Source organism: Lucilia sericata, unplaced genomic scaffold, assembly GCF_015586225.1.
Source record: "Lucilia sericata isolate MDLA Ls3-8-SP2 unplaced genomic scaffold, ASM1558622v1 Contig001092F_arrow, whole genome shotgun sequence".
Classification (NCBI taxonomy): Eukaryota; Metazoa; Arthropoda; class Insecta; order Diptera; family Calliphoridae; genus Lucilia; species Lucilia sericata.
Genome location: NW_023995066.1, coordinates 12,494 through 32,234, shown reverse-complemented (window position 1 = coordinate 32,234; position 19,741 = coordinate 12,494). Strand labels below are relative to the sequence as shown.

The 19,741-nt window shown below is 31.7% G+C and overlaps 1 protein-coding gene across 1 annotated transcript in view; it reads left to right on the top strand.

Annotated features, from left to right (window-relative positions):
- LOC119609951 (discoidin domain-containing receptor 2-like) overlaps positions 1-11,583 on the top strand; it is a gene marked incomplete at both ends in the record, with an annotated part of 129,201 nt that extends 117,618 nt beyond the window's left edge. The window contains 2 exon segments of the mRNA XM_037965002.1: positions 10,283-10,543; positions 11,439-11,583. Coding sequence (XP_037820930.1) covers positions 10,283-10,543; positions 11,439-11,583 — 406 coding nt within the window.
- Between the last annotated feature and the right edge of the window lie 8,158 nt (positions 11,584-19,741).

Here is a 19,741-nt window from a genome sequence, read left to right as displayed (position 1 = left end):
TAGTTCAGTTCTAGTTCAGTTCTAGTTCAGTTCTAGTTCAGTTCTAGTTCAGTTCTAGTTCAGTTCTAGTTCAGTTCTAGTTCAGTTCTAGTTCAGTTCTAGTTCAGTTCTAGTTCAGTTCTAGTTCAGTTCTAGTTCAGTTCTAGTTCAGTTCTAGTTCAGTTCTAGTTCAGTTCTAGTTCAGTTCTAGTTCAGTTCTAGTTCAGTTCTAGTTCAGTTCTAGTTCAGTTCTAGTTCAGTTCTAGTTCAGTTCTAGTTCAGTTCTAGTTCAGTTCTAGTTCAGTTCTAGTTCAGTTCTAGTTCAGTTCTAGTTCAGTTCTAGTTCAGTTCTAGTTCAGTTCTAGTTCAGTTCTAGTTCAGTTCTAGTTCAGTTCTAGTTCAGTTCTAGTTCAGTTCTAGTTCAGTTCTAGTTCAGTTCTAGTTCAGTTCTAGTTCAGTTCTAGTTCAGTTCTAGTTCAGTTCTAGTTCAGTTCTAGTTCAGTTCTAGTTCAGTTCTAGTTCAGTTCTAGTTCAGTTCTAGTTCAGTTCTAGTTCAGTTCTAGTTCAGTTCTAGTTCAGTTCTAGTTCAGTTCTAGTTCAGTTCTAGTTCAGTTCTAGTTCAGTTCTAGTTCAGTTCTAGTTCAGTTCTAGTTCAGTTCTAGTTCAGTTCTAGTTCAGTTCTAGTTCAGTTCTAGTTCAGTTCTAGTTCAGTTCTAGTTCAGTTCTAGTTCAGTTCTAGTTCAGTTCTAGTTCAGTTCTAGTTCTAGTTAAGTTCTAGTTCAGTTCTAGTTCAGTTCTAGTTCAGTTCTAGTACTCTTCTGTACGACTGTTCTGTTTAATTTGCTAAACAGTTTTTGTTAATTGTTTAATTCCTTCAATAATACAATACTGTCCTTACCACAACATATACATATGCATGTTTCTATGTCATGAAACATGTAACAAAAACCATTGTCTACTTTCAGGCTTACTCCTTCTCTTTTTCATTTTTTTAAGCTAATATTATCATTTTTGTTTAATTAATTTTCCAAACAAAAAATTGTAACATTTAAATGCATAAACTACAACTACTTGTCTACTTCATTAAACATTGTTGTTGCAACTTGTGTTTTTACTATTGTATTTTTTACATATTCTACAGTTTTAGTTTCTGTTGTTTTTGCATTCTCAATCTCAATATTGTTTTATTTTATTTTTCTATTTTTATTCCCAACTTTCCAACCTACAACTTTTCAAAATATTTCTACAAATTGTTTTGTGGTTTCTATACTGCATACAAGAAACATTTGCCATTGTACTATGGATATTCTATAGATACTTTTTCTATCTATATTTAGTCAAACATACATACATATGTATGTGTAATTCATAGTATAGTTGTCGCTTTTATTTTTTGTTGCTTTTTTCTGTCCATGCTGTTGCAGGCAATTCACAGTCATACAATAACTTTTGCTATAAATGACTTTCTATATATGAAAAATGTCAGACTGTATGTCTAAAATGATCGTCTGTCTGTCGGTTTGTTGGTAAAGTGCTTGATGGTCTGTGTGTCAGTTGGGTTTTTGGTTTTGTAAGGAAGAAGTAAAAGAACTATATATTTCTTATTGTTTTAGTCTGAGACAGATTTGTATAAAGGAGGAAGTGATGGGGAATTTACTTTAATTTTAAAATTCTGTAAATTTTTTTTAAGATTCAAATTGATTCTAAACGGTAAATCAAAAAACAATCTTTTTATGAAAAATCACTTTATAGTACCAAACCAGATTTGCTATGAACATTTTGCTTTTAGTACCGAAAATTCAAGTTTTTCAGTTCCGTTTTAACTCAATATTAAGATTTTAATGGAATTTTTTTTTAACAAAAACTGACCTCTAGATATTTTTTATAAGATACCTAGATTAGATTGTAAGTTTAGGTTAGGTTTCTTTAATCTAATTAGAAACCTATTTTTGAAACAAAAATTGCTTTTGAGCAACTTCCTCAACTACTCTCGCATAATTTATTATTTAATAACAAGTTTTTTCTTTATTATTTTACTTTTGCCTTAAAGTTAGTTTATTCCTGTTTATTATACATTTTCTCTACAACATTTATTCAATTTTTGTTTATTTGTTTCAGTTTTTTCTCCACAATTTTTCTGTTTGTATTTTGTCTATTATAATTTTCATCTGTGGTCTAACAATAAAGTCCATCTGTTGTCTGATAACTGTCTATCCGAATGTCTATTAATGTTTTATCAGACACTGTCGCATTTTATATTCTCATAACTATAAAACAACAAAAATGCACACATACACTCTGTTGCAAACGCAAACAAACTCACTTACATACTCTGGAAAACTTTATATTCCTGTAAAATCAAATACTCTCACGCAAACTTTTCACACATACAGTCTGCAGCACAGACATACACGTTACCAAACAGACCAGTATGTCTGTCACAAAGTCAGACATATTGACAAACAAACAGACATACATTTGGACTATAACTGCATGAGTATGAAATTAATTATTTTTTTAACATTCTTGTTCTTTTTGTTGGTTATTGATTTGCCGTGCGACATTGGGGGAATGTATGCATGTGTAAAGGAAAACTTCTGCAACATAAATAGTCCTCCCTCTTCATCTCCTAGTAATTGTACTGTGAAGGATTTTTAACATTTCATACTTTAATATATGACTTCTGTCCGAGACAAGAAACACTATTTGCCATATTGTGTGTACAAATGGTTTAATTACAGCTACGTGTCCGTGTGTCTGAGTTTTTTACTATTTTCTCAGATACCTTGTCAATTACTATTATTTTCAATAATACAACTCAATATGTAAATAACTTTTGACTTTTCTCATTACGGAGGGGATTTTAGCAGACAATAATTGCAAACAAAGTGAAATAAGTTTATTACACCATTTACAAGGTTAAAAAAACTGAACAACAACTGAACTAGAACTAAATTAGAACTGAACTAGAACTGAACTAGAATTGAACTAGAACTGAACTAGAACTGAACTGAACTGAACTTGAACTGAACTAGAACTGAACTAGAACTGAACTAGAACTGAACTAGAACAGAACTAGAACTGAACTAGAACTGAACTAGAACTGAACTAGAACTGAACTAGAACTGAACTAGAACTGAACTAGAACTGAACTAGAACTGAACTAGAATTGAACTAGAACTGAACTAGAACTGAACTAGAATTGAACTAGAACTGAACTAGAACTGAACTAGAACTGAACTAGAACTGAACTAGAACTGAACTAGAACTGAACTAGAACTGAACTAGAACTGAACTAGAACTGAACTAGAACTGAACTAGAACTGAACTAGAACTGAACTAGAACTGAACTAGAACTGAAATAGAACTGAACTAGAACTGAACAAAAATACTTAACTAAAATACTAATATATTTTCTTTTAATATCAACCAATTTTGTATTCTCATAAATATTATTATTTAAAAACTTGACAAATAATTTTGACCACATCAAAGGGTTCTAGTGTTTAAAGTTGTCAATAATGCAATTGACATTTTTGAAAAGTTTCTAAAAGTCATAACGTCTGTACTTATTCCTACTATTTAAAAATGCAGCTCTAAGGTATATAATCATGTTAATTATTACTTTTGAACATGTCTTGCTCATTCCCCTTATATTGCTAGCAATATTCAATTGAATATATACATTAGGGTGGTACTTTTCAAACCGAATTTTATTGGCCGTGTGAAGCTAGATCTACTGCAACTGGAAAAAAAATTTTGATTTGATTCAATTTTGTGGATTTGTCGTTTCATCATACTGTTACTTCCGGAAATAAGTTAGAAAAACTTCCCTAATACACATATATGTATGTATATGTATATGTAAAACAATTTTTTTTTCCTTTATTCAGACATTTTAAGTGTAATAATTTTTAATGTTTGTTCATGTCCTGTTTTGTTAACAAACTCTCGAAGGTATGTTTTAAACAAATATACCGGACGTTGTGCTCTAACTACACAACCGTCAAAATGTAATTGTTGTTGTTGTACCATTTACGTACAACTCGTAGAATAGTTGCTGATAATAATAATGTCTTGTGGTTATTTTATAGTTTTATAAAATCACTCATATATGTACAGAGATTTGTTTATTTGTTTCTATATAAATGCAAATAGCAATGGAAATGTTGATGGGGTGTAAGAGTGTTTGTAAATAGTTGCTTGAATAATTTAACTTGATGTTGGTTTTGCAAAAATTAAAAGTGTCTGGTTGGTTAATTAAATATTTAAATACATTGATGTTAATGTGACTTTAATAAGCTTTGGTAATATATATTTTTTTTTTTTTTGAGAAATATGTAACAACCTAGACTTCATATAGGTTGTTATTTCTTAAACAGGAAAGCCGTTGCCGAGACACTGGAAACTGAACAAGACTGAACTAGAACTGAACTAGAACGGAACTAGAACTGAACTAGAACTGAACTAGAACTGACTAGAACTGAACTAGAACTGAACTAGAACTGACTCAAGGAAAAAAAACTGAACTAGAACTGAACTAGAACTGAACTAGAACTGAACTAGAACTGAACTAGAACTGAACTAGAACTGAACTAGAACTGAACTAGAACTGACTAGAACTGAACTAGAACTGAACTAGAACTGAACTAGAACTGAACTAGAACTGAACTAGAACTGAACTAGAACTGAACTAGACTACTAGAACTGAACTAGAACTGAACTAGAACTGAACTAGAACTGAACTAGAACTGAACTAGAACTGAACTAGAACTGAACTAGAACTGAACTAGAACTGAACTAGAACTGAACTAGAACTGAACTAGAACTGAACTAGAACTGAACTAGAACTGAACTAGAACTGAACTAGAACTGAACTAGAACTGAACTAGAACTGAACTAGAAGAACTGAACTAGAACTGAACTAGAACTGAACTAGAACTGAACTAGAACTGAACTAGAACTGAACTAGAACTGAACTAGAACTGAACTAGATCTGAACTAGAACTGAACTAGAACTGAACTAGAACTGAACTAGAACTGAACTAGAACTGAACTAGAACTGAACTAGAACTGAACTAGAACTGAACTAGAACTGAACTAGAACTGAACTAGAACTGAACTAGAACTGAACTAGAACTGAACTAGAACTGAACTAGAACTGAACTAGAACTGAACTAGAACTGAACTAGAACTGAACTAGAACTGAACTAGAACTAAACTAGAACTGAACTAGAACTGAACTAGAATGAACTAGAACTGAATAGAACTGAACTAGAAGAACTAAGAACTGAACTAGAACTGAACTACTGAACTAGAACTGAACTAGAACTGAAACTAGAACTGAACTAGAAATGAACTAGAACTGAACTAGAACTGAACTAGAACTGAACTAGAAAAAAACTGAACTAGAACTGAACTCTAGAAACTGAACTAGAACTAACTAGAAACTGAACTAGAACTGAACTAGAACTGAACTAGAACTGAACTAGAACTGAACTAGAACTGAACTAGAACTGAACTAGAACTGAACTGAAATGAACTAGAACTGAACTAGAACTGAACTAAACTGAACTAGAAACAAACTAGACACTAGAAAAGAACTAGAACGAACTAGAACTGAACTGAACAACTGAACTAGAATGAACTAGAAACTGAACTAGAACTGAACTAGAACTGAACTAGAACTGAACTAGAACTGAACTAGAACTGAACTAGAACTGAACTAGAATGAACTAGAACTGAATAGAACTGAACTAGAACTGACTGAACTAGAACTGAACTAGAACTGAACAGAACTGAACTAGAACTGAACTAGAATGAACTAGAACTGAACTAGAACTGAACTAGAACTGAACTAGAACTGAACTAGAACGAAACTAGAACTGAACTAGAACTGAACTAGACTGAACTAGAACTGAACTAGAAACGAACTAGAACTGAACTAGAACAATGAACTAGAACTGAACTAGAACTGAACTAGAACTGAACTAGAACTGAACTAGAAACTGAACTAGAACTGAACTAGAACTGACTAGAACTGAACTAGAACTGAACTAGAACTGAACTAGAAACTGAACTAGAACTGAACTAGAACTGAACTAGAACTGAACTAGAACTGAACTAGAACTGAACTAGAACTGAACTAGAACTGAACTAGAACTGAACTAGAACTGAACTAGAACTGAACTAGAACTGACTAGAACTGAACTAGAACTGAACTAGAACTGAACTAGAACTGAACTAGAACTGAACTAGAAACTGAACTAGAACTGAAACTAGAACTGAACTAGAACTGAACTAGAACTGAACTAGAACTGAACTAGAACTGAACTAGAACTGAACTAGAACTGAACTAGAACTGAACTAGAACTGAACTAGACGAAAACTAGAACTGAACTAGAACTGAACTAGAACTGAACTAGAACTGAACTAGAACTGAACTAAACTGAAACTAGAACTGAACTAGAACTGAACTAGAACTGAACTAGAACTGAACTAGAACTGACTAGAAACTAGAACTGAACTAGAACTGAACTAGAACTGAACTAGAACTGAACTAGAACTGAACTAGAACAGAATGATTTAGTGAAAAGGACATAGAGGGGTGAAAGGGGTGAAATTTGCATAAAATCTTCGTGCGTCTATAAGCTGTTCAAAAACAGCCAATGTACTATGACCAGTAAGCTAGTACAATTTTTGTTATTTAACTAAAATTTTTTTTAATTCACACCCAATTTCCCCTTTTTGGTGATAAACCCATCAACCTGTAAAATATAACTATTCCGGCTAAAACCACAGCAAAAACTTTGTCAATAAAACTCACAACATTTATATGAAGTAAACAATAACAAAAAAATTATATCGTATAATAAAAACTAAAAATAACTTAAATGTTATCAACAAATCAAAATAAACTCAATAAAACTATTCAAATGTTAACAAATCATAAAAAAGAAGATAAATATATAAAAAAAATAAACAACTAAAGTTTAAAACAAAATAAAATTCCAGCTATTTTTGGCAAATGATATGAAGTAGTGACATGAATTGGGACTATAGAAAATGAATAGGCATTAAAGAATAATGAATACACTTCAATCGGCACAAAATTTTAAAAACTTTAACTAAATGTATCTTAGAAAACAAAATTTTGACTACATCAATTTCACATCGGGATTTTTATAGCTTTTTTATAATACTACATCAAGAATAGTATCTATGCCTGTCAACTATGCCATACATATGTACATACTCCGACATTCATCATCATAAAAAAACCATTATATTTTTAACTATTACAACTTATGTCAAAAATAAAACCTCAGATTTCTTCAACATATATTTTGGTTTTCAAATCATCTCTTAAAAATTAAACCAAAAATGTCATAAAAAAGTAATCGAATTTCTTAACCTAGCAATGATACTATCATAGACCTCCTACTACTTACAGTTCAACATTTCTATGACACAAACAAAAAATATTAAAACTATTTTTGATGATGGCATACAAAAACCACAATACCTTAAAACAATTAAGAAATTTTTCTCCATATGCGGATGATGATGAGTTGTTACCGAAAGTATGGGCATAACACTCGTCATAATATGAAAATGTAAAATAATAAAAAGAAAAGTCCAAAAAAACACTAAAGAAAACAATTGTTAAAGTTTTTGGGGTAAAATAACAATGGCAAATAACCACACTCAGTACACTATAGTTACACATACATGATAAATATTGGATGTACAGATATATGTATATGCATATAAAGCCACATGAAGAAATTTTTACAATAAATAGAAAAAAATTCATATACAAACATATAACAAGTTTTAACTGTCTGCTAGCAATCAAAAATTCCATTAAAATTTATTTCTTTTAAAACTTATTTTCGGTTGTTATTTTCATTTTTACATAAACCACAAAATGTTTAGCATACTTTCAGGAAAAATTAGTATTAAGGAGTATTCTTAGTTAGTTTAGTTTTATCTTTGTTCTAGTTCTGTTATAGTTCTGATCTAGTTCTGTTCTAGCTTCGTTCTAGTTCTGTTCTAGTTCTGTTCTGTTCTAGTTCTGTTCTAGTTCTGTTCTAGTTCTGTTCTAGTTCTGTTCTAGTTCTGTTCTAGTTCTGTTCTAGTTCTGTTCTAGTTCTGTTCTAGTTCTGTTCTAGTTCTTCTAGTCTGTTCTAGTTCTGTTCTAGTTCTGTTCTAGTTCTGTTCTAGTTCTGTTCTAGTTCTGTTCTAGTTCTGTTCTAGTTCTGTTCTAGTTCTGTTCTAGTTCTGTTCTAGTTCTGTTCTAGTTCTGTTCTAGTTCTGTTCTAGTTCTGTTCTAGTTTGTTCTAGTTCTGTTCTAGTTCTGTTCTAGTTCTGTTCTAGTTGTTCTAGTTCTGTTCTAGTTCTGTTCTAGTTCTGTTCTAGTCTGTTCTAGTTCTTTCTAGTTGTTCTAGTTCTGTTCTAGTTTGTTATAGTTCTGTTCTAGTTCTGTTCTAGTTCTGTTCTAGTTATGTTCTAGTTCTGTTCTAGTTCGTTCTAGTTCTGTTCTAGTTCTGTTCTAGTTCTGTTCTAGTTCTGTTCTAGTTTGTTCTAGTTTGTTCTAGTTCTGTTCTAGTTCTGTTCTAGTTCTGTTCTAGTTCTGTTCTAGTTCTGTTCTAGTTCTGTTCTAGTTCTGTTCTAGTTCTGTTCTAGTTCTGTTCTAGTTCTGTTCTAGTTCTGTTCTAGTTCTGTTCTAGTTCTGTTCTAGTTTGTTCTAGTTCTGTTCTAGTGTTTCTAGTTCTGTTCTAGTTCTGTTCTAGTTCTGTTCTAGTTCTGTTCTAGTTCTGTTCTAGTTCTTTCTAGTTCTGTTCTAGTTCTGTTCTAGTTCTGTTCTAGTTCTGTTCTAGTTCTGTTCTAGTTGTTCTAGTTCGTTCTAGTTTTTCTAGTTCTGTTCTAGTTCTGTTCTAGTTCTGTTCTAGTTCTGTTCTAGTTCTGTTCTAGTTTGTTCTAGTTCTGTTCTAGTTCTGTTCGTTATGTTCTAGTTTGTTCTAGTTCTGTTCTAGTTCTGTTCTAGTTCTGTTCTAGTTCTGTTCTAGTTCTGTTCTAGTTCTGTTCTAGTTCTGTTCTAGTTCTGTTCTAGTTCTGTTCTAGTTCTGTTCTAGTTCTGTTCTAGTTCTGTTCTAGTTCTGTTCTAGTTCTTTCTAGTTCTGTTCTAGTGTTCTAGTTCTGTTCTAGTTCTAGTTCTGTTCTAGTTCTAGTTTGTCTAGTTTAGTTTGTTCTAGTTCTGTTCTAGTTCTGTTCTAGTTCTGTTCTAGTTCTGTTCTAGTTCTGTTCTAGTTCTGTTCGTTCTGTTCTAGTTCGTTCTAGTTCTGTTCTAGTTCTGTTCTAGTTCTGTTCTAGTTAGTTCTAGTTCTAGTTCTGTTCTAGTTCTGTTCTAGTTCTAGTTCTGTTCTAGTTCTGTTCTAGTTCTGTTCTAGTCTGTTCTAGTTCTGTTCTAGTTCTGTTCTAGTTCTGTTCTAGTTCTGTTCTAGTTCTGTTCTAGTTCTGTTCTAGTTCTGTTCTAGTTCTGTTCTAGTTCTGTTCTAGTTCTGTTCTAGTTCTGTTCTAGTTCTGTTCTAGTTCTGTTCTAGTTCTGTTTTAGTTCTGTTCTAGTTCTGTTCTAGTTCTAGTTCTGTTCTAGTTCTGTTCTAGTTCTGTTCTAGTTCTGTTCTGGTTCTGTTCTAGTTCTGTTCTAGTTCTGTTCTAGTTCTGTTCTAGTTCTGTTCTAGTTCTAGTTCTGTTCTAGTTCGTTTCGAGTTCCTGTTTAACACTTACATACAAATTTTATTTATTTTGTTCACCCTAATATTTATATCTTCATACTCGTTCTGTATGTTATACAAAAAAATTATAATGGTTGTAAGGTAGTGGCGTTTTTTTCCTAGTGAAATTTTTTATTGAAATAGAGATTTTTTGTAGTTTATTTCTATTTTCGGTGGAATTTCATTAAAATGATTTTGATTGACATTTAAAATTTACATCATAGTTGTTTTTGAATTTGCTTTTAACCATTTTTGTAATTAAATGAATATTACATTTAATATATCTGCTGTATGGCCACAAAATTACAAAAAATAACCAAATATAAAATAATTACATATAAAAATACAAAATAAAAATTTTAAAAAAAGAACACAATTTTATGAAACTGAAAACATTTTTTTACACTTTTATTTCACCTAGATGTTAGGCAACAGTTTTATAATTTTATTATTCACTGTTCGCGTTTAACTTAATATTCGTATTTAATTAATACTGTTTTCTTGTGTACTTTTCCCTTTCATTTCAGCACTAATTTAGTAGCTGTTGCAACATTACGACCCGGTGCACCCGATCATATGCGTAAAGAATTTCGCCTGAAAGCCAAACAATTATCGCGTCTAAAAGATGCAAATGTGGCGCCTTTGGTAGGCGCCTGTCTGCGTGATGAACCCATTTGTATGGTCTTGGATTACAGCAATTGTCTGGGTGATTTAAATCAATTTCTGCAAGAACATATAGCTGAAACTAAAGCGGCAGTACAACAACCAAACATGATGAAATATCAAACGTAAGGTGGGTGAAGAGAGATGAAAAAGTAACAAATTTACAAGACAAGAGCAAAATTTTGTAGTTAAGGGATATAAAAGAAACAAGAACGCATTACATTTTATCACTTTGCTATACTTTATTTTATGTTTTTATTTTTGGTAAAATTTTTTACCAAAACTAAAGAAAAATTGTGTTTTTTCTTCTAAAATTGTTTATGCTTGACTACAAAACTTTTCATTTCATTTTATGTATTTCCGTTTTCCTATAATTCTCTTTCTGTCTCTCTCTCCCTTTTTGACTCTTTTTATATTTTTACACGCTTTATCTTGTTTCCCGGCAATGTCTACAAAACGACAACGTCCATAATGATGATGATGCTGACTACATTGCTGGCAATGACTATGATGACGCCACACATTGGGTTGCATACTGTAATTGCTACAAACATGTCTAACAAATATTGCTGCTGCTCTCCTTTTTTTGGTTACTCGTTTTTACTTTATGGTGGCTGGTGTTGGTTGCTGTTTTTAAAATTTCCCGGTCTCGTGTTGATTTCATTTATATTGCTGCTGTCTTCACTAATATACACGCATACAATTCAAAAATTTCTGTAACGGATGTACAAACTTTGTTAACTTGTTGTTGCCGCTGCTGTTATTGTGCTGCTTCATCTATTTCTATGTTTCCAACTTTTTGTTACTCTCTTTACTCCTGTTTTTCTTGTATTTAATGTCTGCTAATGTTGGCTGATATTGTTGCATTTTTGGTTATTTTGAAATCCCTTAACATCCATATGATATTTTATTATCCTCTTGGCTCTTATATTACTCTCCTCCTTTCCTTGTTTATTTTACAACCCTCTCATACAACTTTTATTTATTTACTGTGTATGTATTTCTTTTCTTTACTTACAGTTATGGCTGCCTGGTATATATCGCAACACAAATTGCATCGGGCATGAAATATTTGGAACAAATGAATTTTGTTCATAGAGATTTAGCAACAAGGTAAGTTTGTATTTCCTTTAATGTTTTTTATTTGAAATACGTGTATGAAGGAGTAAGCAGTTTCTAACGTTTCCTGCCTTAAGGACAACTTCCTTTTTAAAAGGATTTCTTTGTAGTCAATGAGCTAGTAGGGATGAAATATTTTGTTTTGATTTTGCTAACTTTAATATTGAATAAAAAATTTAAAGATATTTAAATAATTAAAAACAATATTAATAAATTATTGTATATAGTCTAGTCTACAGTCTAGTCTATAGCCAAGTCTATAGTCTAGTCTATTGTCTAGTCTATAGGCTAATCTATAGTCTAGTCTATAGTCTAGTCTATAGTCTAGTCTATAGTCTAGTCTATAGTCTAGTCTATAGTCTAGTCTATAGTCTAGTCTATAGTCTAGTCTATAGTCTAGTCTATAGTCTAGTCTATAGTCTAGTCTATAGTCTAGTCTATAGTCTAGTCTATAGTCTTGTCTATAGTCTAGTCTATAGTCTAGTCTATAGTCTAGTCTATACTCTAGTCTATAGTCTAGTCTATAGTCTATTCTATAGTCTAGTCTATAGTCTAGTCTATAGTCTAGTCTATAGTCTAGTCTATAGTCTAGTCTATAGTCTAGTCTATAGTCTAGTCTATGGTCTAGTCTATAGTCTAGTCTATAGCCTAGTCTATAGCCTAGTTTATAGTCTAGTCTATAGTCTAGTCTATAGTCTAGTCTATAGTCTAGTATATAGTCTAGTCTATAGTCTAGTCTATAGTCTAGTCTATAGTCTAGTCTATTGTTTAGTCTATAGTTTAGTCTATAGTCTAGTCTATAGTCTAGTCTATAGTCTAGTCTATAGTCTAGTCTATAGTCTAGTCTATAGTCTAGTCTATAGTCTAGTCTATAGTCTAGTCTATAGTCTAGTCTATAGTCTAGTCTATAGTCTAGTCTATAGTCTAGTCTATAGTCTAGTCTATAGTCTAGTCTATAGTCTAGTCTATAGTCTAGTCTATAGTCTAGTCTATAGTCTAGTCTATAGTCTAGTCTATAGTCTAGTCTATAGTCTAGTCTATAGTCTAGTCTATAGTCTAGTCTATAGTCTAGTCTATAGTCTAGTCTATAGTCTAGTCTATAGTCTAGTCTATAGTCTAGTCTATAGTCTAGTCTATAGTCTAGTCTATAGTCTAGTCTATAGTCTAGTCTATAGTCTAGTCTATAGTCTAGTCTATAGTCTAGTCTATAGTCTAGTCTAGTCTAGTCTAGTCTAATAGTCTTGTCTATAGTCTAGTCTATAGTCTAATTTATAGTCTAGTCTATAGTCTAATTTATAGTCTAGTCTATAGTCTAGTCTATAGTCTAGTCTATAGTCTAGTCTATAGTCTTGTCTATAGTCTAGTCTATAGTCTAGTCTATAGTCGAGTCTATAATCTAGTCTATAGTCTAGTCTATAGTCTAGTCTATAGTCTAGTCTATAGTCTAGTCTATAGTCTAGTCTATAGTCTAGTCTATAGTCTAGTCTATAGTCTAGTCTATAGTCTAGTCTATAGTCTAGTCTATAGTCTAGTCTATAGTCTAGTCTATAGTCTAGTCTATAGTTTAGTCTATAGTTAGTCTATAGTCTAGTCTATAGTCTAGTCTAGTCTAGTCTAGTCTATAGTCTAGTCTGTAGTCTAGTCTATAGTCTAGTCCACCGTCTAGTCCACCGTCTAGTCCACCGTCTAGTCTATAGTCTAGTCTGTAGTCTAGTCTATTGTCTAGTCTATAGTCTAGTCTATAGTCTAGTCTATAATCTAGTCTATAGTCTAGTCTATAGTCTAGTCTATAGTCTAATCTATAGTCTAGTCTATAGTCTAGTCTATAGTCTTGTCTATAGTCTAGTCTATAGTCTAGTCTATAGTCTAGTCTATACTCTAGTCTATAGTCTAGTCTATAGTCTATTCTATAGTCTATAGTCTAGTCTATAGTCTAGTCTATAGTCTAGTCTATAGTCTAGTCTATAGTCTAGTCTACAGTCTAGTCTATAGTCTAGTCTATAGTCTAGTTTATAGTCTAGTCTATAGTCTAGTCTATGGTCTAGTCTATAGTCTAATCTATAGCCTAGTCTATAGCCTAGTCTATAGTCTAGTCTATAGTCTAGTCTATAGTCTAGTCTATAGTCTAGTCTATAGTCTAGTCTATAGTCTAGTCTATTGTTTAGTCTATAGTTTAGTCTATAGTCTAGTCTATAGTCTAGTCTATAGTCTAGTCTATAGTCTAGTCTATAGTCTAGTCTATAGTCTAGTCTATAGTCTAGTCTATAGTCTAGTCTATAGTCTAGTCTATAGTCTAGTCTATAGTCTAGTCTATAGTCTAGTCTATAGTCTAGTCTATAGTCTAGTCTATAGTCTAGTCTATAGTCTAGTCTATAGTCTAGTCTATAGTTTAGTCTTAGTCTAGTCTTTAGTCTAGTCTATAGTCTATACTAGACTAGTGTAGTTGAAATTCTAGTCTATTGTCTAGTGTAGTCTATGGTCTAACAATTTTCTTGTTGTCTTTAAAAGCAAACTTTTAGTTATATACTTCTCATGTCTAACGAGTGAAAGAAAAAAAAACGTTTGTATTCATCTTACGGAATGAATAAAACTTCATTAAGTTTTAACAATTTTATAGTAAAATGTCTTTGCATACTTTGTGGCTAAAGTTACAGCTGTAAAACTTTCAGTTACATTTCAAAAAATCTATTTGTTGCTTCAATGGTTTTTTGTACTGTCTTTGTTTTAGCTACTTACAATTTGCTATTGCGTTGTTTTTGTTGTTATTTTTTTAAATTGTTCATCCTTATGTTTTCCTCCTTGAAGCATTTATATGGCTTAATACAATTCTAAATTGTCCTTTTTTCCATGTTGTTGTTGAGTTTTTTTTTTCTATTTTTCATGTAACTTGTATTATTCGCCTGACAATATGCAATAGTAAATTTGTTGTAAAGTTTTATGTTTTACTTTTTTCTTGCTTATTTCTTTTGGAATTTTAGGAGGTGGGTTGCTTGTTTGTTGGTTTGAGAAGTTAGTTTTTATTTCATTGTGAAAAATATGTACATGTCGTCGCATTTTCGCTACTGTTTTGTCACGCAATTTTGTGTTACAAATATAAATTTTTTTTTTTTTTTTTTTTAATTTTTTTCTTTTGTACATTACAATTGTTTAAGTAAGAGTTGAATAGTTATGTAGGGTTTGTGTTTGAAAAAAAAATGTTGCATGATTTTAGGGTAGAGAATTTTAAGTTTTAAAATAAGTTTTAAACCAAATTTTGTATAAAACAGTGGTCGAATTTGATAAATTAACATATTCTTAAATGTTTTTTAAAGATTTTGGCAAAATTTTCTGTCGACAGTGCTGGCAAGCCCTATTTCTTCACTAGCGTGCTCATTTTCAGTGTCTTTGTTTATAGACTTGTATCTAGTTTAAAGAAGTTACATTTTTTCACAATCTTGTATGTGTTTTTTTTACGTTTCTTTGCTCAGTTGTTGGTTTCCTAGCCTTTAGGTGCTTTTACACAAAATTTTATTTCAGTAACCAAAAAAAATTCATTTTAGTTAAAATTTAAAATGTTGCTTCTTTTCTAATACATTTTTTCTATAGTTTTTCCTTTTCTTTCTCCAAAAAAATACTGTTTTTATTTTTCCTCAATTTCTTTCTTCATTTTAACAGTTAAAGAAATTGTGTCCTTGGGGTAAATTATGTTAACATTTTTTCTTCCTTTTTATTTTCTGCAAAAATTCGTTTGTGTTTTCAGTTATTACTTGTCTCATGTTTAGTCTTTGGGGAAATTATTAAATTTAAACATGAATTCAAATATTTGTTAAAAAGATTAAAGGACAATTTTTCCTTTTTGGTAATGGAAAAAAAAGACAAATTATAGAGAAAATGTGAAATAAAAACGAAATTATAGACAAATTCTAAGCACATAATTTTGGCTGTTACAAAAAACACCCAAAACAAATAATTCATAAAAAATCTGTGAAATTTTGGGGAGGCTTATTAAATATTGTTTCGGTCAACAAAAACAAAGATTTATTTTTTTTAGTAAATTGTGTTGTTAATTCGGAAAAGGCAAATATTGAAAGAACATGATGGAGTGTACATATGTACAATGTACATTGTACATATACTAATGCCCACGTATTTGTCCTGTTTTTTTAAAACTTAAGGCCTAGTCTATAGAGAAGACTTGAGACTAGAATATAGACTAGATTATTGATAATTCTAGTCAAAAGACTATACTACAAACAATCTTATAGACTAGACTAAAGATTTGACTATATACTACACTGCATACTAGGCAATATACCAGACTATAGACTAAACTATAAACCAGACTATAGGCTAGACATTAGACTAGACTACAGAGTATACTATAGACTAGACTATAGACTAGACTAGACTATAGACTAGACTAGACTAGGCTAGACTATAACCAGATTATATTCTAGAATATAGACTAGACTATAGATGAGACTATAGACTAGACTATAGATTAGCCTATAGACTACACTATAGACGAGACTATAGAGTAGACTATAAACTAGACTTTAGACTAGACTATACACTAGACAAAATACTATACTATAAACTAGCATATAGACTAGACGAAAGAATAGACTATAGACTAGCCTATAGACTAGACTACAGACTAGGCAATATACTAGAATATAGACTAGACTATAAACCAGACTATAGGCTAGACTTTAGACTAGACTATAGACTAGACTATAGACTAGACTATAGACTAGACTATAGACTAACTATAGACTAGACTATAGACTAGATTATAGACTAGACTATAGACTAGACTATAGACTAGACTATAGACTAGACTATATACTAGACTATACACTAGACTACAGACTAGACTATAGACTAGACTATAGACTAGACTATAGACTAGACTATAGACTAGACTATAGACTAGACTATAGACTAGACTATAGACTAGACTATAGACTAGACTATAGACTAGACTATAGACTACACTATAGACTAGACTATAAACTAGGCTATAGACTAGACTATAGACTAGACTATAGACCTAGACTAGGACTATAGACTAGACTATAGACTAACTATAACTAGACTATAGACTAGACTATAGACTAGACTATAGACTAGACTATAGACTAACTATAGAACTATAGACTAGACTATAGACTAGACTATAGACTAGACTATAGACTAGACTATAGACTAGACTATAGACTAGACTATAGACTAGACTATAGACCTAGACTATAGACTAGACTATGACTAGACTATAGACTAGACTATAGACTAGACTATAGACTAGACTTATGACTAGAACTATAGACTAGGCTATAGACTAGACTATAGACTAGACTATAGACTAGACTATAGACTAGACTATAGACTAGACTATAGACTAGACTATAGACTAGACTATAGACTAGACTATAGACTAGACTATAGACTAGACTAGACTAGACTAGCTATAGACTAGACTATAGACTAGACTATAGAAACTAGACTATAGACTATAGACTATATGACTAGACTATAGACTAGACTATAGACTAGACTATAGACTAGAATAGACTAACTATAGACTAGACTATATAGACTAGACTATAGACTAGACTTAGACTAGACTATGGACTAGAATACGGCCTAGACTATAGACTAGATTATAAGACTAGACTATAGACTAGGCTATAGACTAGACTATAGACTAGACTATAGACTAGACTATAGACTAGACTAATAGACTAGACTATAGACTAGACTATAGACTAGACTATAGACTAGACTATAGACTAGACTATAGACTAGAATATAGACTAGACTATAGACTAGACTATAGACTAGACTATAGACTAGAAATACGGACTGAGACTATGACTAGATAGAGACTAGACTATAGACTAGACTATAGACTAGACATAGGACTAGACTAATAGGACTAGACGATAGCTTAGACTATGACTAGACTATAGACTAGACTATAGACTAGACTATAGACTAGACTATAGACTAGACTATAGACTAGACTATAGACTAGACTATAGACTAGACTATAGACTAGACTATAGACTAGACTATAGACTAGACTATAGACTAGACTATAGACTAGACTATAGACTAGACTAGACTATAGACTAGACTATAGACTAGACTATAGACTAGACTATAGACTAGACTATAGACTAGACTATAGACTAGACTATAGACTAGACTATAGACTAGACTATAGACTAGACTATAGACTATAGACTAGATTATAGACTAGACTATAGACTAGACTATAGACTAGACTATAGACTAGACTATATACTAGACTATACACTAGACTACAGACTAGACTATAGACTAGACTATAGACTAGACTATAGACTAGACTACTATAGACTAGACTATAGACTAGACTATAGACTAGACTATAGACTAGACTATAGACTACACTATAGACTAGACTATAAACTAGGCTATAGACTAGACTATAGACTAGACTATAGACTAGACTAGACTATAGACTAGACTATAGACTAGACTATAGACTAGACTATAGACTAGACTATAGACTAGACTATAGACTAGACTATAGACTAGACTATAGACTAGACTATAGACTAGACTATAGACTAGACTATAGACTAGATAGACTAGACTATAGACTAGACTATAGACTAGACTATAGACTAGACTATAGACTAGACTATAGACTAGACTATAGACTAGACTATGGACTAGACTATAGACTAGGCTATAGACTAGACTATAGACTAGACTATAGACTAGACTATAGACTAGACTATAGACTAGACTATAGACTAGACTATAGACTAGACTATAGACTGGACTATAGACTAGACTATAGACTAGACTATAGACTAGACTATAGACTAGACTATAGACTAGACTATAGACTAGACTATAGACTAGACTATAGACTAGACTATAGACTAGACTATAGACTAGAATACGGCCTAGACTATAGACTAGATTATAGACTAGACTAGAGACTAGCGCTATAGACTAGATATAGACTAGACTATAGACTAGACTATAGACTAGACTATAGACTAGACTATAGACTAGACTATAGACTAGACTATAGACTAGACTATAGACTAGACTAGATAGACTATAGACTACTAGCTATAGACTAGACTATAGACTAGACTATAGACTAGACTATAGACTAGACTATAGACTAGACTATAGACTAGACTATAGACTAGACTATAGACTAGACTATAGACTAGACTATAGACTAGACTATAGACTAGACTAGACAGATAGACTAGAATACGGCCTAGACTATAGACTAGATTATAGACTGACTATAGACTAGACTATAGACTAGACTATAGACTAGACTATAGACTAGACTATAGACTAGACTATAGACTAGACTATAGACTAGACTATAGACTAGACTATAGACTAGACTATAGACTAGATAGACTAGACTATAGACTAGACATAGACTAGACTATAGACTAGACTATAGACTAGACTATAGACTAGACTATAGACTAGACTATAGACTAGATATAGACTAGACTATAGACTAGACTATAGACTAGACTATAGACTAGACTATAGACTAGACTATAGACTAGACTATAGACTAGACTATAGACTAGACTATAGACTAGACTATAGACTAGACTAGACTATAGACTAGACTAGACTATAGACTAGACTATAGACTAGACTATAGACTAGACTATAGACTAGACTATAGACTAGACTATAGACTAGACTATAGACTAGACTATAGACTAGACTATAGACTAGACTATAGACTAGACTATAGACTAGACTATAGACTAGACTATAGACTAGACTATAGACTAGACTATAGACTAGACTATAGACTAGACTATAGACTAGACTATAGACTAGACTATAGACTAGACTATAGACTAGACTATAGACTAGACTATAGACTAGACTATAGACTAGACTATAGACTAGACTATAGACTGACTATAGACTAGACTATAGACTAGACTATAGACTAGACTATAGACTAGACTATAGACTAGACTATAGACTAGACTATAGACTAGACTATAGACTAGACTATAGACTAGACTATAGACTAGACTATAGACTAGACTATAGACTAGACTATAGACTAGACTATAGACTAGACTATAGACTAGACTATAGACTAGACTATAGACTAGACTATAGACTAGACTATAGACTAGACTATAGACTAGACTATAGACTAGACT